This window comes from Mastigoproctus giganteus, chromosome 3 (genome assembly GCF_048544385.1).
Source record: "Mastigoproctus giganteus isolate SK-2022 chromosome 3, ASM4854438v1, whole genome shotgun sequence".
Classification (NCBI taxonomy): Eukaryota; Metazoa; Arthropoda; class Arachnida; order Uropygi; family Thelyphonidae; genus Mastigoproctus; species Mastigoproctus giganteus.
The window spans coordinates 196,853,566-196,880,747 of NC_143577.1; the positions used below are offsets into that span (position 1 = coordinate 196,853,566).

General features: G+C 37.4%; 1 protein-coding gene across 1 annotated transcript; it reads left to right on the plus strand.

Annotated features, from left to right (window-relative positions):
* Positions 1-10,866: 10,866 nt before the first annotated feature.
* On the plus strand, positions 10,867-26,759 carry LOC150088550 (uncharacterized). Its single transcript, XM_090369558.1, has 4 exons — positions 10,867-10,972; positions 16,265-16,948; positions 21,344-21,495; positions 26,493-26,759. Exons 2-4 carry the CDS (start codon positions 16,284-16,286, stop codon positions 26,642-26,644), a joined length of 969 nt encoding a protein of 322 aa, XP_090225684.1. The 5' UTR covers positions 10,867-10,972; positions 16,265-16,283; the 3' UTR covers positions 26,645-26,759.
* Positions 26,760-27,182: the final 423 nt, after the last annotated feature.

Below are 27,182 nucleotides of genomic sequence, written 5' to 3' on the forward strand. Positions count from 1 at the left end.
AAATAATTTGCATTTCTCTCCATAATGCAATAAATTGGGGAGCTGAAAAATGGTCTTGCAATGCAGAACAACTGGAAGAATTTTGTTCTTTAAAATCACGTGGAGAAATTTCCATTCATCCACACGATTTTAAGATTTCGTTTAGCATGCACATTTAGTATTTCGGAATTTTAGGAAGTCACGATTTCGATGCCCACACACCTCGAATGTATTTTTGTATAGTGAGATGCTAGTTCCGTAGCCGAGTGGTCAAACGCGAAGTCCCATAAGTAAACGTAACTTGAGTGACTTTGACTGCTAAATACGGTGCAGATTCTTGTATTTTCTCTATTTTGTGAACTCCTCTGACCGTGTGGATCGCCTTGAAGTATAAACAGTAAATTTATTTTTTTTATTTAAACATCTAATCCAATGTTATCGCTTTCTCATCTCCTGGAAAATCTCGTCTGCTTTGATAGCTTCGCAGATGGCAATACCTCAAACTTGAAGGGCAAATGAATAGTTTGATAGATGAACAATGCTAGCTGTAGGTTTATACTCCTGTTTGTCACGATTTGCAAAGAGAGTGTGGGTTGTTTGATTTCCTCAGAATACAAGGTGATGCGCATGTCAAGGTCTTTTGTGCAGATCCGCTTGAGAATGTATTAACAGCATGTCGCATTTAATTGTTTGCTTATTGTAAACAGTTATGAAATAGAAATGAATAGGACTGGGTATAAGATACAGAAATCGGTTCCTTAAGGTCAACTAGAGGGTAGCGATTCCGAAACATCACTCCTTGGTAGGAGCCGCCCTGGGACCAGGGGCGGCTCCTTGGTAGGCATTGCGGAACTGCAGTACCCCCCAGCTTTTTAAATCTAAATATACAGTCAACGGAGTTATATGGAAATTTTGTGAAGAACAATGCAACGCAATGAATATTTTTATTAACAGGTTTCGCATATAGTAAGTATACTCATCCTCTATTTCCAATAATCATTTCATTAATAAACGAATAAAAACGCGAGATCATTTTCAATTTTGAAGTTTAACCGTAGGTGGAACTGCGCCCTACGCAGTTCACATTTAGGCCCCAGTGGTTGAGTCAATGCTTAGTTAGCAGGTGATAAAACGAGTCAAAGGAACTGCGGAGCGAGCAGTGCCACTTTGAACAGTGCACCAAACTTGAATGAAAAAGTTAAATCTATTTTCAACAGATAAAAACCAAAGAATGGATTTTATTTTTAAATAAAATTTCGAGATTACCCACGTCTGTTAATGGTAAGTGTCCAGTTAATATTTTGTTAACTCGATATAAAGAAGTAAGACAGTTTCTATAATTTGATCTACCCAAACAAGATTTCAGCAAAGGTACTAAACATTATTGAACAAACTTACAAAAAAAAAAAAAAAAAAAAAAAAAAAAATCTTTGCTTGAGAATAAATCAGGCATTTTGTTTCTATTTTCTCTGCTATGGTCTCGTTTTTTCGTCAGCTTGTTTCGCCCTCTAAATGGTGCTACATTCTCTCTTTTTAAAAATTTTCATTTGCATTGCATAGATAACAATTTTATTTTATTTTATTTTATTTTATTTTTTTGACTTTTCCACTCTTCATCATCAAAATATATAGTGTCAATATAATTTACCTCCTTTGAAATAGCAGAAGCCCGGATTAATGAAATCCGGGCTTCTGCCATGCCAAACTGTGCACACTCTGGAAAGAATACTTCATTAAACCAATCCCAAAAAATAACTACTAACTCACCAAATTACTTCAGACCAATCTCAACACGCTGCATCCTTCTCAAAATATTTGGAAAATCAGTACTTAAATAAACGACGATTGTTTTAGCCATAGACCCGGCACCTGCACAGTCATTCCAAAGAGATCAACAGTCGCAAACCAACTAAAAACAACCTTCAGGATTCAAAAAGTCTTAGACGACAAAACTAAAATGGATGTAATTTTTCTCGATATAAAATATGCTTGCTACATAATCTCCATCTCGAATGCTCAAAGCAATACTCATACAGCGTCATCTGTTTGTTTCCTACTAGCAATATGCCAAGAAATATATTATTAACCAAGGGTGCGTTTTATCTGCTACTCGCTGTGAATCAAAATTTCTTGTCGAACGAAGACGATCTTAAGCTGTCCATCTATTCAGACAGACAAGACAGCATCGTTTCAAGAAAAATTCAGCCACAAATAACTAATGTCATCATATTTTAATAGTTTTGGCTTCAAACTAAATGACTCGATAACAACACAAATCTCATTCACCAATAAATAAGAGCATTTGGGATAAAAATATTTCTGTACATTCCGTCATCTGGGTATCAGAACCACAGTCATATTTCAATAATTACTTCGTCATCCTTGAATACTGAATTCTACCCTGGATAAACAAAGCAGCAAGAAATCCCTTCACTGTTTCCAGAGGTATCTTTTACACACTACTTCAGGTTACACCTTAGAAGTTTACTACTGCTACAAGAAATATCCCGACGCTTGCAAAAGGTGTATCCAATTTTTTCTTTATTATTTTTATTTTATTCAATGTCAGGTTTTACCAGTTTCCCTGCCTACTGAGGAAACTGGATACAACCGACATCAACGCAGTGGTGTCACACAATAAAAGGCGACAACCGAGCTCTTCTTTTCTTTTGGGCCTTTTCCATCATCAGTCCCGATGCGTACAAGATTTGATCAAGATTACATCCAGACAATATCCTCAATTTCTTCAACAACATGGAAATTAATAATGTGATGCTATGTGAAGATAAAACCTTGAGAATTTTCGAAGATTTAGCAGTATATACTCGAGTGCAGCTGTAAATGAACTGGAATCTTCGTTCCACACTCATCTGTCATGATGTTATTATCTTATTATAAGGCCGCAGTAGCCGAGGGCTTTAAGTGACTGTAGTTCGAGCCCACATGATTACTAAATACGGTGTATTCGCTCTATTTGTGAACTCCTCTGACCGTGTGGTCGTCACAGAGTAGAAAAATTATTTATATATAGACCCTTGAATTTTAAAATACTCCGTTTGCTCAATAATTATTCATGAGTTTGTTTACGTATTCCCCAGCACCACCCTGTACCAAGAATTTGAAAATTTCAAATTCATTAAAATAAAAATAGATATTTTTTTTATTTTTTATTTTATTTTATTTATTTATTTGTTTTTTTGTTTAGCAACCGGAGTATAAGTTGGTAAAAGGCAAGCCCGATCCACTTCTCTAGGACTCGTCCCCCTACAATCACGTTCAATAGTTTTACTCTATACTTTTTTTACTTTTCGTGCAAAAGGGAAGGAATTTGTTCATGATTACTCACGATTCTGAAAATCAAAATATACTACACACCAATTTACAATTAGAGTTAAAAGCCAAATATAATAAATGCCAAATGTAATAATAAATAAAATAAAAAAAAAAATACAGTTACCCTGTTGGAATTAATAGCCTGTTTACAATAATCGCGAAATGCTATGGTATAAAGGAAACTAAAATCCAGCACGTCTTATAACTTAATTAAAACCATTATTTTAGAACCCGAGAATACAGTCAACTTTGTAAAATACAGTTTCTACAATACAGTACTTTTTGTATTTTATAATCTCTTTTCTTTCCTAGAATCGGGGAAAACTAGGATTGATTATTACTTTATCCTTACTATTACGGATATTTACTTTTTTTTTTTTTTTTTTTTACATTGTTGCTTACTTTTTTTGAACTCAAAACTTTGTTCGTCTTTTTCATCAGACGAAATCAGAATAAACTTCAATTAAAGACACATGCTGAGGGTTTGACAGCCATCAATATGACATAACCAATTTATCTATAATTTCTTACTTTTATTTACACCAATACAACTGGATGCACTTCTTTTAATTAAGAAAAACATAAAATCAAAAGATGTGCATCCAGTTGATATAGATGAACAGTGCACTGTTGAGTCAGTTTGGTGTGACATAAGCACTGCGAAAGCAAAAATAAGAGGAGGAATGTGTTATAGGCCTAATGACTCGAATGAGTACAATGAACAATTGTACAGAGAAATAGAGTGGGCTAGTAAATCAGAATGTCTTATAATGGGGGATTTTAACTTCCCAGATATTGACTGGAATTTGTGGGTTGGTCACTCACACACTAGTCAGACTTTTGTGGATTTATTGGATGATTGTTTTCTGCAGCAGCATGTTCGAGAGGCAACCAGAGAGAGAGAGAGAGAGAGAGAGAGAGAGTAATACTCTTGATCTGGTTATTAGCAGTGATCATTGTGATAAGGGAACCACTGGGTGGCAGTGATCACAGTGTACTGACGTGGGATTTACTTAAAGATTTAATTACCATCAGGGGTAAAGGAAAGGGTTTTTGCTTCCGTAAGGGTGAGTACAGTGGTCTCCGACAGTGGGATCAACTGACGACGTTACCAACAGTAAATTCTAAGTGGGAAGCATTCAAGGAATTAATCGTGGATACTACTAAAAGTTTCATACCTATTAAGAAATATTGTTCAAGGTTTAGGCCAAAATGGTTATCTAATGAACTAATGAGACTCGTAACAGAGAAGAAAAATGCATGGGATACATATAAATTATCAAGCGACTCAGAAGCCTATGGCAGATATAAGCTAGTCTGTAATCAGGTCACAAAGGAGATTAGGCAGGCGAAGGCAGATTACGAGAAATCCTTGGCAAAAGATGCTAAGAAAAACAGCAAGGATTTCTTTACTTATATAAACTCTAAAATGAAGGGGTTGAATGTGATTGGTCCACTTGACATCGATGGTTCGACTGTTGATGGAGTCACTGGTCAGATAGCAAACAAACTGAATGAGTATTTTGCATCTACATTCACACATGAGGAATTACTAAGGTTTGAAAATGGCAGAAGGTTATCAAATTGTAGCAGGATACTTAATGATTTTGTAATAACTGAGAGCAAAGTGGAGGAGAAATTGTTGAAGTTAAACATAAGAAAGGGACCTGGGGTGGATGGGATCTATCCAGTTATATTAAAGGAGACGGTAAAGCAACTAAGCAAACCCTTAGCCATAATTATGAGAGCATCCTTGGACTCAGGGGAGGTCTCCACGACTGAAGATATGCAAATGTATCCCCAATTCACAAAGGGGGATCGAAGGCTGACACGAGTAATTACAGACCAGTTAGTTTAACTTCTGTTCCGGGTAAAATAATGGAGTCACTGGTTAAAGATGCATTGCAGGATCATCTAAACAAGACTGCAGCAATAATTCAGACACAGCATGGGTTTGTTAAGGGAAAGTCTTGTCTGACAAATTTGATAGGATATTATGATGTGGTTACAAAGGAACTGGATGCAAAAAATAATTCTGATATCATATATTTGGATTTCAGGAAAGCTTTTGACACTGTTGCGCATGGAAGACTACGGTACAAATTGGAGCAGAATGGTATTAAGGATATGTTGCTACAATGGATAAAAGGATGGTTAAGTGGGAGAAGACAGAGGGTAGTAATCAATGGGTGCTGCTCTTCGTGGACTAATGTTATTAGTGGAGTCCCACAGGGTTCGGTGTTGGGTCCACTGTTGTTTTGTATATTTATCAATGATATTGATGAAGGTATATCAGGCTTAATGTCGAAGTTTGCAGATGATACAAAGGTTCCCAGGGTTGTTAATGACAGTAATGGCAGTGTGCTACTGCAACAGGATCTAGAAAATTTGGGCAGATGGGCTAAAAAGTGACAACTGAAGTTTAACCTTGACAAATGCAAAGTACTGCATATGGGTAGAAGTAACCCCAGAGAAACGTACCAACTGTGTGGTACTACACTTAAGGTGGTAGAAAATGAAAAAGACCTGGGAGTAATTGTGCAGTCAGATATGAAGTTTTCTGAGCAATGCAGACAAGCTGCCAGGTCATGGGGTTTTGTCAATGATATATAGGAATTTTGCTAGCAGGGAGAAGGAGGTGATTGTCCCTCTGTATAAGACAATTGTCAGGCCACGCCTTGAGTACTGCGTACAGGTCTGGAGGCCTCATTTTAGGAAGGATGTAGATTTACTTGAGCGTGTACAGAGAAGGGCAACAAGATTGGTGAGGGGAATGAAGGGATCCTCTTACCAAGAGAGGCTTAAGTTCTGCAAATTTCAGTGGCTGGAGACTAGACACTTGCCCGGTGATCTGATTGTGGTGTATAAGGCCTTGAATGGGTTGAGCACGCTGAATTCTGATGGGATCCTTCCACTTGTTCAGATTACGAACCTAAGGGGGCATAAATTCAAATTAAGAAAAGACAGATGTAGAATAGATGTGCGGAAATTTGCCTTTAGCCAGTGGGTGGTTAATTGCTGGAACAAACTTCCATCTGTCGTTGTGGAAGTTGATAGTTTGAATAAATTTAAGGAGGAACTGGACAGGCATTTGGAGGGAATGGTGTGATTTTTTTTTTTTTTTTTTTTTTTTTTTTTTTGGCTGATGCCACTACTAACACTACATTGTTTCTCATCTTTTAAAATTCACGAATTTGTTCGTCTTCAGATGAAAATAGTTCATGGAATTCGTTGGACTTATGTTTTGGGTTTATCTTTTTTTGAGTTCTCAAAAGTGAATTTTCGGGATTGTCAGTTTCTTAGCGTAATGGGTGCTTCCACTGTTCAGAGAAAACTCAATTTGTAGTATAGCACTAAATTGACAGCAGGGAAGATCGGTTACATAATCAAAGTCTCCCATGTACACATCAGCATTGATTATAGCGATGACACATAGTGATCTGTCTCTGTAGGTCTCGTTTTTGTCACTTCCTACATGGACTACTGAGCAGCGAAATAAAAGGTCACAATATAAACTTTTAAAAGTAAGAGCAGAAATAATTTAAAGTACTTAACTGTTCTTAAGGCAAGTCGTCCAAAATCTCTCAGCTAATCGCCAGTCAAGAAATTAACAAAAAACCGTTATCATGGTAAGAGTGATGTTTGTGAAAAGCATTATTTGTATAACGAGGTTTGTGAATTTTCTTTCTCACTTCAGAAGGAACCTGGATACTATTATCATCATTATTAGCCATATGGTGCAAGGAAACCTGAGGCTTTTGCTGCACCAGGCAAAAAAAAAAAAAAAAAAAAAAAATCTGAGTTACCCTGAAAGAGAGAAGGGAATCACCAAGAAAGAGAAGAATGACGATATCCAACTCAGGACCCTGGGTGTGCCAAGCCCATACTCACCCCTGGATACGAAAAGAAAAGAATCCTCATAACACTTCTAACTCAGCAGAGGTTTTTAAACAAGACTGAATTACTTCTAGCATAGAATTAAAATAATAAATAAAAGCATCGCACGGCTACCAAACAATTTTTCATTAATTCTCTCTTCAATTTATCCGGTCCAAAGTTCCGGGATTCGTGTAATTATAGACAGCGTATTTATTCAAATAATTAAGTCGTTACCACCAAAGGTGGGCCAAGAGGTCACTGAAACTAGAGGTCATGAAACTAGCGATCAACGATCGCTAGTTTCAGTCAGTGTCGATCCACCGGTGATATTCTGGCTTATGTTACCCATCTGGGAACAAATTCAATGGAAAAGTTTGATGAAACTCATGCAGTTGCTTTTGACATTTCAAAGACTTTTGATCGTGTTTGGCATAAAGGTATTATATAAGCTTTTATCTTATGGTTTGCCAACTGTTCTTTGTAACTGGATATCGTTTTCTTTCTGACCGCTCACTACGGATGATGGTAGATGGCTCTGTCTTCTAACTTCTCCAAAAAATAGCCTAGCTCACCAAATGACTTCAGACGAATCTTCCAGCAGTAGTAACCGCAGGAAGTATGATTGTGACGTCATACTAAGGAAGTATGATTGTCCACTAATGTTGGTTTTCCCTAAGGTTCAGTTCTTAGGCCTGACGTAGTCGAGTGGTCAGGAGCGAGAGTGCATAGCACGCGTTCCTTGAGTGGACCGGGGTTCAAGCCCGTGACTATTAAATACGATAAATATTTGTATTGATGATTTATTGTAAACGCTACTAATTTGGTTGTCGTGCCGGAGTATAAACAGAAAATTTATTTCTTTCTCCCATTATTTTCCTCTTGTATATTAATGACCTTCTTGATCGGAAATGCTATCCATAGTTTTGCTGATGATAGTACATGGCACCCCACCTTCCAAGTTTGAGAAACCTTGTCCTGCACAAAAAAGCCTCAACTTTTCGAATATCCACTGCCAATTCTTGAAATACTGGTCTCCAGATAATTCTCCAATGGGAAAAAGATAACTTAGTTGATTTCAATCCTTCTAAAACTAAGTCCTGTCTTATATCTCGCAGAAATCATTCTTCTGGTCATCTTCGAAGACATTCTATTTTCTAGGCAAGATCATATATTTCTATTGAGGATTGCCCTGACTTATAATCTCTCTTGGCATAAGCACATTACAAATATTGCTTCCCCTTTCCCTCTTGGCGCTACTTTTCTTCTAAATAGCTGTTTACTCTTACAAATCGGAAATCAGTCCTACTGTGGAATATTGTTTCGAGATCTGGGGGGTAGCCCCCAAAACCTCTCTCAGCCTTCTAGATTCCATTCAAAAGAGGGCAGTTAGGTTAATTAATGACTCATCTATAACAGTGTCTCTCCACTCTCTCTCATAGACTTTCTGTTTCTGCTGCATGCCTTTTCTATAGATACTTCCATGGGCACTGTTCTTCAGAATTGGCTTTTTATAGTTCCCACTCTCCCCTCCAAAGCAGTTCAAACAAGTGCCACAACTGGTCAACATCCTTTTACTGTCCAACAGGAGAGGATTAAGGTCGGTTGAGACCCCGGGCGCAGAAGAAAATATTGTGCCCCTTAAAAAAAAGAGAGACAGGGAAAATAAAAATAAAGTACATGTTAACCATTTTTTAAATAAATAAAAAATATTATGTACTATTAATGTTTTATTTCCAATAAAATTTGAATATAATATATGTATAATATAATTAATAATAGCATAATAATAATCACAAAGTTTTGAACTAATATGTTCAACTAATTTGTTGGGGTTCTGCGTGGACCCTTCAGAAGTCGGGGCCCAGGGCGCGCGCCCCCCGTGCGCCCGCCGTTAAATCCGCCTCTGCTGTCCAACTTCAAACTCACAGAACCAACTTTTCTCCTTCCTCATTTATTTATTCAATTTCCGTTTTCTGAAACAACCTTCATATGTATTTCCTGAAAATTATGATCTACAGAAATTCAAGTTTAATGTCAACACGCATCTTCTTTCATCTTCTCAACCTTCAGCCCATGCACGGTACTAAGTATTACAGGTTCTAATACCTCTCGTATTTGGGGCTTTCATATATAAAAAAAAAAAAAAAAAAAAAACAATGTTCTGATGTTATTTTCTCCATTATCATTTATTGTGTGTTGATAACGTGGAGCATAGTTGTACTGGAAGGTGTAAGATAATTCTGTATTACCACAATATAGTGGACTTAGTCTACTATCATGAGAATTACCTCTAGAGGCTAGGCCATGCCACATTTTTCCAGCTTCATTTAATATTTGAAAAAACGGATTGATGGTCACAAGGAATCCTGGGAAATTCAGGGGCCTCCTCAAATTTTTTTTCACGTATCCCTCGCCGATCGCGGGGGTTAGAAACCGTAAGCCTCGCCATCGGCCAATCCACGAATGGAAAATACTTTAAAATAATTGAACAAGATTATGCTCCCAGCTAATTGGAAAATACAGAAACGCAATTTTCAAACAAAAATAGAAAAAATTAGTAATGTAAATTGTATGCACGTGTTTAACTAATTAATAATCCAAAGACCGTATAATATATATTATGAATGAGTTGTTGGAATTGATAAAATGTAAGCAGAAACCAGGATCAAAAAACTACATGATTGATAGCCAATTATCTATTTAATTCATTTATAAGGTAATAAAACAGTTACGGGTTTTTCACTGCCCACACCATGCAAATAAACTTGTAAGTGCACATTTGCTCGATAAGGCAAATGAACTAGCACACTGTGACCAAAACGATGAAGTCACCAAAAAGCCCAGATATATTGTATAAAAACTGAAATACAAATGTAAATATATATTTTACCACAAGCAATTTCTTTGTAAATTTAGGAATAAGTTCCAAGTTCAAAAAAAATTGTGCGATTAACAGGGTTGACCATATGTCAATTTACCTAGATATATAAAAAATTAATATTATTTAATACAAATATTAAGATTATACTTACACGATGTTATTTACAGCATTTAAAGCAAACTATTTTCGTCAATTTAGATTCAATAAAGTGCATCCCTTCTCAGTAAACTGACATATTGCTAAAGTGACCAGATCCTTACTATCCCAATGCGAAACATCGATTTTACAACCCCACATATATTTTGTATAAAAACAATATACATATTTTTATTTATAAAAAATATTCACATACGAAATTTAAATTAAATACATATACTTATTTGAACTAAACTTATAAAATAAAATATCCCAACTGTTACAAAAAATAAATAAATAAAAATAAATAAAGAACAATGAGGAAGATAATCGCTCAACTTTGTACCGATATTAGCAGCGAGTAATCATTATACGGTGCTTTTAATGCTTCCTGCCTTAATTGCAGTATCTGAAACTCTCTCCTCCGATCCTCTGGACTAGTATTCCCTCGAGACATCCAACTTCCAGGTAATTTATGTTTCGACATAAAGTGGATTCACGGAAACTGAACGGAGGCGAATCGTTTTCAACAGCAAGTTGACAGGCTGTGTGTTTTTCATGGGGTGGAGAAGCCGTGACCTGCTGTTATGGTGAGGAATACTTGGAAAGTTTTATCTTCCCGACAAGAGAGGTTTCCAAGACGCTTGTTTATTGACGCAACTGCGTAAACCTGTTCCAAACGCTAGGAGAATGGATAAATTAAACGTTGCAACTCTACCTGCCGCATTATTAAGTCACTCACTCTACAGGAAACTGGGTTTTCAGGTACGTTGTTTCGTTTTCGACCCTTTATTTCTTTAGGTATCTTTTAAGGTAACATTCGTTTCTAAAACAAAGTTAACCGCGTCGACTTTTATCTATACTTCCTCTTCATTGGCTTAATAATTACGAAAATTTGGACTTGTACAAGACTGTTATTTAAAAATTTATTTAAAATTTACTTCCTAATGTAAGTGATGGCAAGACAATAAATTAGTAAAGTTTGCTATTATGTTTCAATACTAAGTGTTTACTTCTCCTGGTAACTTAAGAGTCAAAAAGCTTTTTTGATTTTTGGTCTGAATTGATAGTTAACCTATTCTGCAAGTTTAAATTTTATTTAAAAGAATTTCCCTTAAAAAAAGTTATTCTTAACATGCTGAACGATGTGGTAATTAATACCGGAATTGTCAGCGGTAATTCTTGAATTACGGTCTTTTTGTTAGCACTCATTATTCCATATAAAGCTTTTGCTAACGATGGAAAGTATTTCTTTGTGCAAAATGCCAGGAGAGCAACGAAGTTAATTCAAAACTCGACATACTGTTAAGCGTAACTGAGTCTCTGAGGAAAAGAACTGATGCTCTGCAGCAAATTCAATCTGGGGGTTTTCAGAGACTCAAGTATCTGATAATAAATATTTCGGAATGCGGAAGAAATGAGTCAACCGGTGCAAAAAGCAGTCTTAAATGGGGACTCAGCTACAAGGGAAGCATATATTCTCTAAGAAATATATATGGCACCAGAGTATATCAACCTGGTGGAGGTTATACATGTAGGACTAATTATTTGATGCTTAAAGAAATGCTGCAAGGAAACAAACTTATAAAGCATCAGCAAAAAAAAAAAATTCTTCTCACATTACCTGCCCATCCTCTAATAATTTGTCTAATTCTTAAATTTATTCAAATTACCCCGCTTTCACAACTGATTTGTTCCAACAATCAAAGCTGAAAGCAAACTTTCACACATCTATGCTGCAACCATCCTTCCTCGGTTTGAATTCGTGCCCCCTCAAGTGTGTAGCCTGAGCAGGAGGAAGTATTCCATTAAAATCAAGCTTGCTTACTCAATCCATTAAAAGCTTTAAACATCTCAATCATCTCAGGGGTACCTAGTTTCCAGACACTGCAGTTTGAAAACTGAAGCCTTTCTTGGTAAGGGCACCCTTTTGTTCCTCTCACTAATCTCGCTGCTCTTTTCTGAATCTTACAACTGATCCTCATCCTTCCTCAAATGAAGCTGCCAGACTGTATGAAGTACTCAAGATGTAGTCTTACCATTTTATTGTACAATGGAATAACCATCTCCTTAACCCCGTTATATATCATTGATAAAACCCAATGAGATGTCCTGGTAGACTCTCTGCGCTGCTCAGAGAACTTCATATCTGACTGTACAATTATCTCCACGTGTTTTTCATTCTACACTACTCTGAGTGCGGTAACGCGCAACTGGTGTGTTATTCTGGGATTACTGCTACCCATATGCAGCAATTTTTATTTGTCAATATTAAATTTCCATTCCCACTTCTCAGCCCATCTGTATAATTTTTCTAGGTGTTTCTGCAGTAACATAATGGTTAACTCTCATTAACCAACCTGCCAACCTTCGTATCATCCGAAAACAGACATTAAGCCTAATACGCCCTCATCAGCATAGTTAATAAATATTATAAACAGTAAGGGGCCCGGCACTGAATACTGACTTCACTACTAACATTAGCCCAAGAAGCAGAACAGTGGCCACTGATTACCACTCTGTCTTCTTCCATTCAGCCATCCCTTTTAGATAGCAGTAACTCGCCCTTAATGCCACACTGCTCCAGTCTTATACTGTACATTCAACAGCATATCAAACTTTCCTGAAATTTAAGTATATGATATCAAAATTATTTTTGAATTAATTCCTTTGTTACTGCATCATAGTATCCAAACGAGTGACGATGATTTTATACTACCGACTACTGAAAGTTCAATAAATTCATATACTGTATATTGCTTTTTGGTCGCTACGAATGAAAGTTCGTTGGTTTTCAGCTGTTTTAAAGGTGTTTGAGAAGAGCTTTGACTGAGTTAATGACCAAGTATTACGTCTAAAACCGAATACTCTATTGTTTCCCTAGGGCCTAGGTACTGATATCAGTTGGCCGTCCGGTTTCAATTCGGGATCTGGCTAATTCAAACCGTAAAACTATTAAATTAACCAGACAGTTTAAATCTTTCTGGCTGCAAACAAATAAGACACGCAAGACAATCCTCCTAACTTCATATAATTTCCATAAGGACAACTAAAATTCTAACTTTGTATAGTTAATTTAAAAAAATAATGGTTATATCTTTATCGATTTATGTACTTTTTATTGATCGCATAAAATAATATTCAGAAGAAATACAAAATAAAAGCTAATATCAAAAATTTCGGGTTACTTAAAGTGATCAGACATCCTGGATTTAAGTCTTTTGCCCCGCATTGCAAACTGTCCAGGACTGAACATGTAGCCTGTACTTATACCAAAGATCTAATTTTTTTTAATTTTATTCTGCATCCTTGCGACATCTTTTGTCTCATAGATGGGACAAGTGCAATTTTTCTAATTCTTGTGAAGAATTTTAAGAAATAGCAAATAATGAGAAATTATTAATTCTTTTTTTACAAACCTATATAATATAGGTATTTCTGTGAAATAAAACAAATATGTGTAAAAATAAATAAATAAATAAATATATATATATATAAGAAGAAATGTACAAAGCATAATTTCTTATGGATTTAGGTAACACCATAATTTTCCCATAAATTTGAACTACGTATGTAGTGCAAAAGGCATTGTTTTAATTGTATCTCATACTGTGGGTGCCTTCGCAACGAGATAGCTGGTATTGCACTACTTCAAATAAATAACGCTTCTCTAGTAGAGAAGACTACAGTAATACCCCGACTTACGCGAACTCGGAGTTACGCGGTTCTTGATTTTTTTCGTTTGGCAACGCTGCCGCCCACTATCTTCAAGGTCGTTTTTCATATGTTATCGATATACGGTGCGACGGCGGAGAATGAGAGCGAAAGATGAACAAAATTCAACTTTGCTGCTTTTATGTTTTTTATATCAGTGAAGGGGAAACACATTTCACCATAATAACGTAAAAACCAACACAATTCCAGCTATCGGTATAATCGCAAATGCAATTAGATCGAGTTTACTACCAGTTTATAACAGATTTCACTAGCAGAAACGCAACTGGATTTTTATTGTTTTATGGTAGTAACCCCTAGAAATGTGAGGTGTTAATAGTGTATCTCTGCCTTTATGGTGTTGTTTATTCAGTTGCTACATGCGCGCAGCTTTGTTTATGCGTATCAAGCGTGCCTCCTCGTTTTGTAATTGTGCTTTATTCCCTAAAAATGAGTAAAATACTTAATTAAAAGGTGTGAAAAGGAAGCGTCCTGGTGAAGACACTGCAGATTCAGAGAGAAAAAGAAAAGCAATTATCGATAAACAGAGGCGGACTGGGTCAAAAATTCTTACCCGGGAAAATTTATAGTGGCGTCATACTATGGTTTATGGCCAAAATCACACTGGCCCACAGGGGATTCCCCGGTAAGGCTTATGGCCAGTCCACTTCTGTCGATAGAGAAAAAATATGAAATTGTGAAACGCTTTGAGCGAAATGAAAGACCATGTGATATTGCACGTGCTACAGGCCTAAATGAAGCAAAGGCGAAAAGCACATGACAATTGCAAACTTGACAGGTTGAAAATTGAAAAGGGCTCAATTGTAAAGGGCTTAAAAATTTTAGAAAACATAGACTCCAACGAAGGACGCGTTATAGCTACAAAGCAAGGAATAAAAAAATTATTAGCTTGCTACGAAGAAATTCTGTGTGAAAAAAAGAACGCGCTGTGTCGTCAGACGAATTTGTTAGATTTTATGAAGCCATCGACATCGAAATAACTTTTTTACGTAAGTCATTTGTTTTTTTTAATACATATTTTGTATTAATATGTATAAAGAACTGCAATTTTATTAATATTTTTCTTCTAAACTAGTGTTTTTGTTAGTCCTTGGTCCCAATTAAGCAAAATTTATATGTATTTATATGCAAAGTTGTACCCCGACTTACGCGAATTCGACTTACGCGATTTTCGTCGGACCCACCTATCGCGTAACTTCGGGGTATTACTGTACTGTTATTTATTTTCAGTGGATACCACCACCCAGACGATCGTTTCGAAGCTAGTTGGCTTTGTCATCTACTTCAAATGTTGGCTTACGTCATCAGTGACTTCGTCACTGATGACGTAAGCCAACATTTGAAGTAAGCTCTTTTATTTCTTTCACCAATTCCAAAATTTCCTATAGTTCCTCTTTCTGCGCTGTTTTGCCTTTTTCCAACCTTAGCATTGAAGTCCCCCATAATAATAGTGTAGTGGGTTTTCTGCTCATCTAGAAGACTCAATTTCGGTGTACATTTCTTCAACCTCTTCATCATCATGGCTAGATGTTGGTGCATAAATCATTATAACCTTTAGCTTGTACCTCTTAGAAATCTTGAGTATTAGTCTTGACACCCTTGGTGATGTATTTTTGAATTCCAAAATGTTGTTTTTAAAATCTTTATGGACCAGAAACCAAACTCCACCTTCACTCCTTTCACTGTTTCCGTTGGTGTACAGCAGATTTCCACTTGATAAACTTATAAGTGATTCATTTCTTCTTCTTGTTTCAGCCAAACCGATGATATTCCAATTCACATTTTCTAATTCCTTTTCCAGCTCTAATATCCTGTCTTCACCGATGAGTGATCTTACGTTATAACAGGCCAAGTTCAGTTTCCGTGCATGGCAGCCTGGTCGTACCCAGAGTACCCTGGTCGTACTTCTCACTTACCAGATATCAATGTTTCTCTTTCCGCAGATTCTGTTTCTCCCCCCCCCCCCACCAAATTAAAGTTGAGGAAATAAACAGCAAGGAAGAGTTCTCCTTGCCTGGATTGCTGATGTGGGCCCTTTTCAGTTCAGACTAGTTCATCACATCTGCTGCACTCCTAAAAAAACCGGCTATGCCCCTTAATCATCTAAGAACTGATGGAGACCGTTATCAATTGACTTCAGCCTCTTGAAAGTGTTGTTAAGCGCCGCTAATAACTTCTGGGAATTGCCTTCTTCTAGGTATCTCCCCCGTGAAAACTGACTCTTCTAGATAAATCCCTTAATTAGTTTATTCTTACTGACTAAATGTTTAGTTTATGCTCACTGACTAACTTTTCTCTTTTTTTTTTTTTTTTTTGTTGCAGTATTTAAACAACTGCAGACATGCTTTTCAAGCTATTGGTGCTCATTGGGAGTCTATCTACTTGCTTCAATCAGGTAGCCCTCGCTGACGAAGCCTGCACATGCTATCATACTGAGGAAGCATGTGGCTGCGCATGCGCCAAAGAGATGGACTGGGAGGACTTCAAAGGTCTTTCGGAAAAGTTTTCTTCGTGCCATGCTTTTTCTTTCTATCTGAATGGAGGCTCCTACAAAAAAATTCCTAGCGACTTCTTCGCCAAGGTCGGTAAAGTATCAGAATTTACCCTCGACTTCACCGATGTCACGTTTGAGGATTTTCTTGACTTATCCTCTCCATTTAAGGACGTCAGTTTTGATGACACTGCTTTAATTAATTTGAGAAACATCAAGGTTGATAAAGACTGGAACTGGTCCTCCCTAAAGGCACTGAAGACAGACTCGGGCAGTTTGCAAATCCGAATTTACGATAGTTACATCCCACGCTTAACCTCTGATTTCTCCGACATCGCTGATGGTCATGTGTCCATTGCACGCATATCCGGAAGTAAAGTCAAGGAAGTAGAAGATGGAGCGTTTGCTAGCTTTAAGGATGCCTCACGTATCCTATTTGTAGAGAATGAAGTCGAGGAACTGAAGAGAGCAGCTTTTCCTCGCCCGGCTACAGGTCTTGAAGAATTAGCTTTGTCGTAAGTAATCAGACAAAATTATTACTAATAATTTTTTTATATCCTGTTAGGAGCATTTATATTATCTTTTTTAAAGGTGTGCGTATTTCTAATTTATTCTAATCCTGGCATAACCTCACCAGCTGCAAGTTACTTTTGATGTTTCTGTTATATTGTTTTGGCTTTCCCAACTGTGGAGACACGATGAGTCCAGAAGCGTAACCCTGGAACATCTATGTAAACGTTTAAACCCTATATGCGTAAATAGGATGGAGTTTTCTACAGGTGATGTAACACGTCTTTCAGCAAATCCAGTATTCCTTAGAATTCGGTTTTCTTGAAATATTCAATTCACGCGCTAATGTTGTAGTCCGTTGAGCTAGGATTGTCCTCTCAGGGCCGGCCTTAGGCCGATTCAGACGACTGAATCCAGTTGGTCCACCTAATGGTGGTGTAGCAAAGACCTTGGAATTTATATAAAGCAAAGCAAGCAAGATTATGATTTGACAAAAGCCATGACTGTGAACAGACTTGTGTGTGATTAACAATTACTATCTATTGCAAAATAGTCCTTTGTCAGGCCTCCGTAGCCGAGTGGGCAGGAGCGGGAGTGCAGTAAATAAATAAATTTTCTGTTTATACTCCGGGACGACCAAACGGTCAGAGGAGTTCACAAGATAGACAGAATACTAGAAACAGCACCGTATTCAGTAGTCACGCTCTTTGAGTAGACCGGGGTTCAAGCCCCTGACTACTGAATACGGTCGATCTGCCAACCCGCACTGGACCAGCGTGGCAGATTATGGTCCATTTCCCTCAGCATGAATTGTTGAGGAGGCGTCATCCTGCAGTGGGTTGATAATGGCTGCACTTAACTTTTAACTTAACATACACAATGTATAAAAAATATGACACAAACTGCACACATTTTCAATAATAAAAAAAAATGTCCATAGGAGGCCCAGAGAACTACCGTAAATAGGAGACCTGCACTTCCAAGAGCCGATTCTGCGTACTCTTGTTTCCATAGTGCTATCAAAGATATACATTTGTTCTTCCGCCTCTTGGCCAATCAGACAAGTCATTTACGGACTCAAACCTTTCAAATCCACATCACAGCCTGGGTGCAATTATTTTATTCTTATAAACAACCCTTGTAAAGCACTGCCCTTCTTGTTAAGCCATTAAAAATTCTTTGTTAAAAAAAATATATATATATATTTCTTCTTTATTAATGAGCTTAGACGTTTACCAATTTTTAAACGGCGGCCTTCTGTAACTTCGGTAATTTGTATTATTAAATATTAAAAAAACAAAAGCATTAATCGAAGAGAAGCACATCAAATTTACATTTTATAGATTCGATGTAGTTTTAAGCATCAATACGCCTCATTAAAATCAGGACTAATTTCCTTTCAAATTACCTAGGTTACAGAAGGCCGCCGTAGCCGAGTGGTCAGGCGTGGTGTGCATACGTACCTTGAGTGACCGGGTTTCAAGCCCGTGACTGCTAAATACGGTGCTGTTTCTTGTATTCTCTCCATCTTGTGAACTCCTCTGACCGTGTGGTCGTCCAGGAGTATAAACAGAAAATTTATTTATTTAAATTGTTGAGAGGTGATGGATTACAATTCCCCCAAGCCAGGAATTGTAATCAGTCGCCTCTTAATTTATAATCAGCTTAATTTATAATCTTAATCAGCTATGATACTTCCTTGTTGTAGAGTTTTAGGCGCATCAGCAACTTAGGCTACATTTCCCCCAGTATAATATGTGTGTAAATTGCGTGTGTTCTGTGGTCGACTGGCTGTTTGAGTTTCCGGGAGGAAAAAAAAAAATACTATCCTCTCCTGAGACCGACTAACTTTGCCAAGTTGTGGAAAAGGCCCATAAAAATTCCTCGCGTCACTGACGGGACTCGAACTCATGTCTTTTCCACCCCGTGTGGGGAAGATGATTATTCTACCAACTGTGCTACCCACGAGAGCAAGAAAGTTAGGATTACCAGCAAATCCCAATGCTAGTTCAGTGGAAAATAAAAGAAATCTTCAAGAAAAAACAGATATCGCATAGAAGTAGCGAGATATGGGGGCGATAACAGATTCTGAAAAGTACAAGAGAGAAATTGCAACTTTACTCAAATTTAAAGCACGGCACCAGCTCATCAGCTCGCAGAATAGAATGTCTAGGAGAGTAATCTGGCATGGACGGAAGGCTTTTCCTACAGGGGATCGATATGTCATTTAGCCAACAGAACAGTCCCCATATAATGCCAGTCCTACTTAATGGAATCCTAAGAAACAACTCATTAATGGATTACAAAAGTTAGTCTTCCTATTAGGATCTTATGGTCCCCCCCCCAGCAATAAAAAAAAGTGTTTCAGAGTAGAACTGCTATTGTTGTAGTAGGGTGGTTTTAGAATCATCAGCGAATAAGGCCATATTGCTCCGTGTATATTGTCCGTAAATCGCGTGTTCTGAGATCAATTTTCTGTTTTCTGGGCGAAAAACCCGAGTTTCCGTTAGAAAAACCCGAGTTTCCGTTAGAAAAACCATACTACCTTCTCCTGAGACTGACTAATTCGGTCACGTTGTGAAAAAAGTCCATAAATTCCTCCTGCCATCGATGGGACTCGAACTTGGGTCCTTTCCACTCTGTGTGGGGAGGATGACAATCCTACCAACTGTGCTGCACTCGAGGGCTATAACTACTATTATAAATCTTTTCAAACTGGTATCATCCTGTCACTATGGCGAAGCTACTATGCGAAACCCATACCTAAAATTAGTTACCACAAAGTAGCCAAAGATTTTCATTCCATCTCCATTGGCTGCTCCATTATGAAAATCTTATACACTGGGGAATATCTGAACATTGTTTTCACCATCGTCCTCCACGTCCATATAATTCTACAACAGAGATCCACTACTTTAAATCTAGATACTCTCTTTTGGATCCCAATTAGATATTACTTTCACTGACATCAAAACCACCATTTGATAATGTATCGATTCCAGCTCTTATAAAAAATTACTTCAAAGTATCTGATTCCTTAATCCACATACTGGAAACTTACTTCAACTGCAACAACTGGTATTCTCCTATGCAATCTACCAGACAACTATTCGTGTCAGAAAAGGTGTACCTGAAGTTTTGGGCAGTATTATCATCCACCCCCTTGGCTGTGATTTTCGAACCCTTCCTAGCAACATATCCTGATTTCAGCTCATAAGCTAATGATTGAAGCTCTTTGTGACTTCGAAGGATCATCAGCAATAATAAACCAACGAGTGATAACACAAGAATCTAACTAAGATACTTAACAAAGGAAGTCGCCCCGCTCAGATCTAGATCTTATTTGGGATGAAGATCCCCTCCACTTTCCAGGAAAAATTCATGTACATCAAGAAGGAAACATACATTACCTGCTAATTCTGGGACATACACCAAGGATTAACGAGTTATTAGTACTTGATGACAACTCAGTATATGGAGGGATATCTTAAGCTTATATACTGTATGCTCCTGACGTTTGTTCTTAGCACCAATATCCTATCAGAACAAATACCTAGCCATCGAATAACATATCCTACGATGCTGAAACGCAGGATTAGGTTGGGTGTGTGTTAAGCGCCAAAGCTACTGTCTGTGAGGTGTTAATATATTGTCTGTAATTGCGTGTGTTCTTTGGGCGGTTTGCTATTTTCCGGACGACTTTCCAGAAGAAAACCATGCGAACTTCGCCTGAGACCGACTAACTCAGCTACGCTTGAAGAAAGCCCATAAAACTTCCTCGCGTGCGACATTGACGGAATTGCAATGCGGCCTTTTCCACCCTACGTGGGAGGAAGGTGATTATAACCACTTGCTACCCGCGAGGGCAGGATCCTGCTCTACAGCTCCGATTGAAGAGGTTTTAAAGAATTCTCTGGCCTCCGATAGGATGCGAACCCAGATATCATTTGTCAAGACAAAATTACTAAACCTGCTGAAATTTATGGCGAGTTGATAAACGTTTATGCTGAGAACATATGATGTGTCAAGTGTTTAAGTGGTGGGAAGAGTGCGGTGATTCGAACATCAAACGTTGAGAAGCATCTAAAGAAAATGCAACGGACCTCAGTTACATTGCAAACTTCAAAACTATTACGAAATCAAACAATTTTCCACTTTGCTGGTAAAAGACCTGAAAATTACCAGTGACCCTGCTTAAAAGTAACAATCATGTTTCTGTAATATGCTACTCTATTACAATTAATGAAAGATTTGGAAAATAACTTGAGTAAATTATAGTTACTCTTAATGATCCTCGTATTTATATCAATGCTTATTATAATACTACAGGAAGGAAACCATTCTCGCCAAATATAAGACACGCATTCAGCTGACTTACAGTACTTTTGCCTTTCTTTTAGAAAAAACAAATTAACCAGTCTACCACCCGATATGTTTACTGATATGCCAGCCCTCAAACACGTCTTTCTCGAAGGAAACCCTATAACAACATTGGATGAAGCTACTTTTCAGCCTCTCAAACAGATCGAAGGCGGCGTGTGGGGTGTTGAAGGTATGTGTTTTTTAAATAAATGAATCAGTAATTATTTTATAATGTCTTCTGAAATATCCTAGTTTACTTTTGAATTAATGTTAAAAAAATTTGATTTAATTTGCAAGAATTAAAGATTCTCTGAATACATATAGTAAATTTAGTTTAAAATGGACCATAAACACAGAAGTTATTGGTTGAGATCGACAAACAAACATGATAATCTCACCAATAACTTTGTGTTTATGATCCAATTCAAATTGGAAAGCAGGTTAAGAATTGTTTTAAAAAAAATATATATCACTAGGCAAAGCGTAGCTGTTATTAAAGTGACTGAAAGCATTCAGGCAAACCGTGCATAAACACATGGTAAGCCAGCAAAATATTACGGGCAACTGAAACCTCTGAAAGCAAAATTTAACTTCACTAGGTAATTTACATTAAAATATTAAACACGTGAAAGCGACCTAAGCAGTTAAAATAAAACATACTATGAATTATGCATAAAAAAACATAAATATATATTTATTTATTATTATTATTTTTTTTGCAGTAATTTCAGTTCCAAACAATATTTTACTGGCTTACTGGGAAGCGCCTTTACTAGGAATATTTCTAGGAACAAAGAAAAGTATAAAAAAAAAAAAAAAAAAATCACTGCCAGAGGACCAGGATAATCACATATATAAATAACTGTAGAAGATAAAGGAAGGCCTCTGCTTAATAGACTGGGGCATGAAAGAGGTCAAGACCATGTACGCGACTAGTTTTCTGTGAATACGTCAATCGCTGAACTTCTACAGCTTCATGCAGCTTGTTTGTTTTAAGACGCATTAGCAGCTTTGGCCATTAGTGCACCCTCACGTTTCTTTGATCTTTGCCATCATTTTCCTCTGGTTACACAGAGGTTATACAGAAAACCAGATTTCTGTTTAATTAATTCTGATTTACACAGAAAACCGGAGGAAAATGGTTACACAATTTCTTACTGGTGTGTGTGCACACACCATTAAGAAACTGTGGCACGAGGAGCACGCCGAGGTGGATGAATAAAGAACTATTTCATAGAGCTAACGAAGATAGTATGGGACACTTACGGAGCGTAGTGTCCTTGGTCAGCGTCACAAGTGTCTAAAATTCCTTTCCCTCTTTCTTTGCTTCTTTGGTCTGTGACAGACCAAGGAAGCAAAGAAAGAGGGACTTAAATGAAAATAATTTATTTTTTAAATATATTTTATGTTTACACTCCTGGATGACCACAGAAGGTCACAGGATTTCGCAAGATAGAAAGAATACAAGAACAGCACCGTATGCGACAGCCGGCGCTGTTCCTTGGTCTGCGACAGACCAAAGAAGAAAAGAAAATGAATTTTTGAGGCATGTAAATAGAAAAAAAGAAAAGAGAAAATCGATTGAACTCTTACATGATGTGAGAAATTAATTCATAACAGAGCTGACGAACTGAATGGTTACTTTTCATTGATCATTACGTTAATGAATCAAGAAGTGAAAGTGGGAAGCATTCAAAGAACTAATCGTGGAAGCTACTAGGCTTTTTGTACCAACTAAGAAATACTGTTCAATGTTTAAGCCTAAATGGATGTCAGATGGACTAATGAGACTCGTGGCAGAGAAGATAAATGCATGGGATGCATTAAATTATCAGGTGACACAGAAGTCTATGGCAGATATAAGCTAGTCACAAAGGAGGTTAGGCAAGTGAAGGCAGATTACGAGAAATCATTGCCAAAGATGCTAAGAAAAACAGCAAAGACTTCTTCACTTATATAAATTCTAGAAGGAAGGGGATGAATCAGATTGGTCCATTTCATATCGATGGTTTGACTGTTGATGATCCTATTCAGATAGCTGATAATCTGAATGGGGATTTTGCATCTACATTCACACATAAGGAGCTATTAAGGAAAGAAAATGCCAGTTTATCAAACTGTAACAGGGTGCTTAATGATTTTGTAATAACTGAAAGCAAAGTGGAGGAGAAATTGAAGTTAAACATAAGAAAGATCCCATCCACCCCCATGAGTTAAACATAAGAAAGGTGCCTTTCTTATGTTTAACTTCAAGGGGTGGATTGGATCTATCCGGTTATATTAAAGGAGGCGGCAAAGGAAGTAAGCAAACCCTTAGCCATAACTATGAGAGCATCCTTGGACTCAGGGGAGATGTGCAAATGTATCCCTAATTCACAAAGGGGAACCAACCGTGGTACGAGTAATTACAGACCAGTTAGTTTAACTTCTGTTCAGGGGAAAATAATGGAGTCACTGGTTAAAGATGCATTGCAGGATCATCTAGACAAGACCGCAGTAATAATTCAGACGCAGAATGGGTTTGTTAAGGGGCTTGTCTGACAAATGTGATTGGATACTGTAATGGGGTAAGTTGCTACAATGGATAAAGTATATTTATCAGTGATACTGATGAAGATATATCAGGCTTAATGTCGAAGTTTTCAGATGATACAAAGGTTGGCAGGGTTGTTAATAACAGTAATGGCAGTGTGTTACTGCAACAGGATCTAGAAAATTTGCGCAGATAAGCTGAGAAGTGGGAACTGAAGTTTAACATTGACAAATGAAAAGTACTGCATATGGGTAGAAGTAACCCCAGAGAAAAGTACCAACTGTGTGGTGCTACACTTAGGGTGGTAGAAACGAAAAAGATCTGGGAGTAATTGTGCAGTCAGATATGAAGTTTTCTGAGCAATGCAGACAGGATGCCAGAGCAGGTCATGGAGTTTTGCCAATGATATACAGGAATTTTGCTAGTAGGGTGATTATCCCTTTGTATAAGGCAATGGTTAGGCCACGCCTTGAGTACTGCTTACAGGTCTGGAGGCCTCATTTTAGGAAGGATGAGGAGTTCAGAGCGTGTACTGAGTAGGGCAACAAGATTGGTGAGGGGAACGAAGGGGGTCTTCTTATCAAGAAAGGCTTAAGTTCTGAAAATTGTAGCGGCTGGAGACTAGGCACCTGCGAGCGAGGTGATCTGATTGAAGTGTATAAGGACTTGAATGGGTTGAGTACACTGAATTCTGATGGGATTTTTCAGCTTGCTCAGATTACGAACCTGAAGGGGCATAAATTCATATTGAGGAAAGACAGTTGTAAAATAGGTGTGCGGAAATTTGCCTTTTAGCCAGCGGTGGTTAATTGCTGGAACAAACTTCCTTCTATCGTTGTGGAAGTTGATAGCTTAAGTAAATTGAAGGAGGAACTGGACAAAAGTTTAGAAAGAATGGATGTGTGAAAGTGTTTTTTTTTTTTGGCTGATGCTTCATAAGCTCATACGCTTGCTCTCTCGCATCACACGCCTCCATTACTACTACGAATGGATAAAGGAAGCCAAGTCAACATTAGAGATCAACAAAGACAGGGAGGGAAATTAATGACTAGTGTCAAGAAGCGTTCCTTTAAGGACGACCTGGGCAGGCTCCATGGATGGTCAAATAAGTTGTAGCCATGTTTTAATGCTGCTTTAATGTTTTAAGATCTTACGCTTAGGAAATAAACAACCCCACAATAACTTATGCACTTGGAGGGGTCGAATTAAAAATGGCAGAGGAAGAAAGGCATTTTGCGATTATCATAAAGGCGAATGTGACATTCTCTATTTCAGGGACAGATCGAAAGGTGGTCTCAGTGTGTTGTCGATGATTTATGGAGCACATGCTTGTAGGTAGGTAGGTGCGTGTGTGTCACACGAGAAAAAAAAAAAAAAATAATAAAACGATGAACATCGTGAAAGATCCCAAGAGAGTAACATGTCTGGTGAAATCCGCGAAAAGGTGCTCATTACCATGTGCTATTGTGAATATTTGGGATACAGAACTTAGTAACCAGACCTTAGAAAGAGAACATGACTAAACTTTAGTAGGCTCCAAGTAGAGATAATAAAATTTATGTATTAATGACACTTGAACCATGGCCAAAAATCTTAGTTGCGCCTCTGTTTTTCTGCCACCATTGAGAAACGTTGAGACTAATCACAAGCATGCCAACTCATGAAAATTAATTCCTCTTTTGTATTGTTATTATCTGGAACTATTTTTTGCATAATTTCACAGTGTGAACTCGTTGTAGAAATTAACAAATACGCACAATTTATGTAAATCAAATTCTTCCTGAATATGCGTCAGAAAAGATTAATATTAAAGTTAATTAGAAGTAAATTAATGGCAAGGTCGCAGCCGAGTGATCAGCAAACAAGTACTGTTACTATCCAAATTCGCGTGGTACCACAAAAACAGTAATGTCTGTCCGGAAAATAACATCGAATATCTGTTTATATTATCCTTTGGTAATTATTTTAAATTAAGTGCCGTTTAATTTTCGCTTTTTCAAGCAGGGATCACTACTGTAAGGAACTCAATTTTTTTCCAACAGGTGTGATAAATAGCGATATATCATTCAACTATGGAAACCAATTAAACCAGGGTTTCAAACAATCAAATGTATTTAGCTGACCATTCTTAAAGAATTTAGGGCAAAATCCTCATGCATCCCCAGGGGCTCAACATCTGGTGAGTATGGGCTTGGCACACCCAGGGTCCTGAGCTGGATATAATCATTCTTCTCTTTCTTGGTGATTTCCTTCTACTTTTGTCTCTCTCTCTCTCTCTCTCTCTCTCTCTCTCTCTCTCTCTCTCTCTCAGGGTAACTCGGGAATTTTTTTTTTGGCTAGTGCAGCATAAGCCTCAGTCTTCCTTGCACCGTATAGCTAATAATAATGCTAAGACAGCTTTAAAACATTGTACATGCAGAACATAGCCTCGGTCTGATGCAGTCTTAATCCAAATGAGATTCATGTCGATTGCGGTTCGAGACTAATCTATAGAGTATAATACTTCTGAAATTCATGTCCGAAGTTTATCATTACAAGGATAATCCGTCACGTGGACTTCCCTTTCCTGCTAAAAATCAGGTTTACGCATTTGTTCACATGCTCTTCACTATCATTGTGTTTTAACATTCTTTTTTTCTGATTTATCGTTGTAGAATTGCCACTTCATTGCGATTGCAAACTGCTGTGGATGAAAGATCCCTCCAAGACACCGGAATGGTTAAACGATGCGAAATGTGCGACACCCGCCCATCTGAACGGTAAGAATGTGGTAAAGGAAGTCGAAAAGAAAGATCTTAAGTGCTAAAAAAAGGCACGGAAAGGGAAAAAAAAAAAAAAAAAAAAAAATGCTGAAACTGTTCCTCCGTAAGACTGCAATTATTTTTCTGTATCTCTAAATAAATGTTAATAGCTACCAATGATATGTGGCGCCAATAAAGTTCATTTCAATTGCACTAATTAAAATTTCTACACAGTAATAGAAATCTAACCTCGATAATACGATTTTAAATGCGTGCCTAACGAAAAAGGGGCACAATTTTATATTGTATTCTGAAAAAAAAAAAAACATTTTCAATATGGGATATATCTGCTACTGTATGAAAGGGAGTTCACTTTTGTAAATAATTCTTCATTTATATCTTAATTCATGATGGTGTTATCCCTCTAAGGGCAAACCCATCCTTCCCTCCGCATCCCCCCCCCTCGATAAACCAAAAGAGAAATTATAATGGCTGTAAAAAAAAAAAAAAAAAAAAAACCGGAACGAGAAGGAAAAAATAAAAAGATCAGAACAAACTCCCAGAGTATTTGGTTCATTTGAACTGCTTCTTGAATTTGTTAAA

What these genes read in the sequence shown, in the direction of transcription:
- LOC150088550 (XM_090369558.1), top strand. Translation starts at nt 16,284, where the DNA reads ATGCTTTTCAAGCTATTGGTGCTCATTGGGAGTCTATCTACTTGCTTC. An exon ending in CTTGAAGAATTAGCTTTGTC is followed by an intron (nt 16,949 to 21,343) that starts GTAAGTAATCAG and finishes CCTTTCTTTTAG; the next exon opens with AAAAAACAAATTAACCAGTC. An exon ending in CGGCGTGTGGGGTGTTGAAG is followed by an intron (nt 21,496 to 26,492) that starts GTATGTGTTTTT and finishes TTATCGTTGTAG; the next exon opens with AATTGCCACTTCATTGCGAT.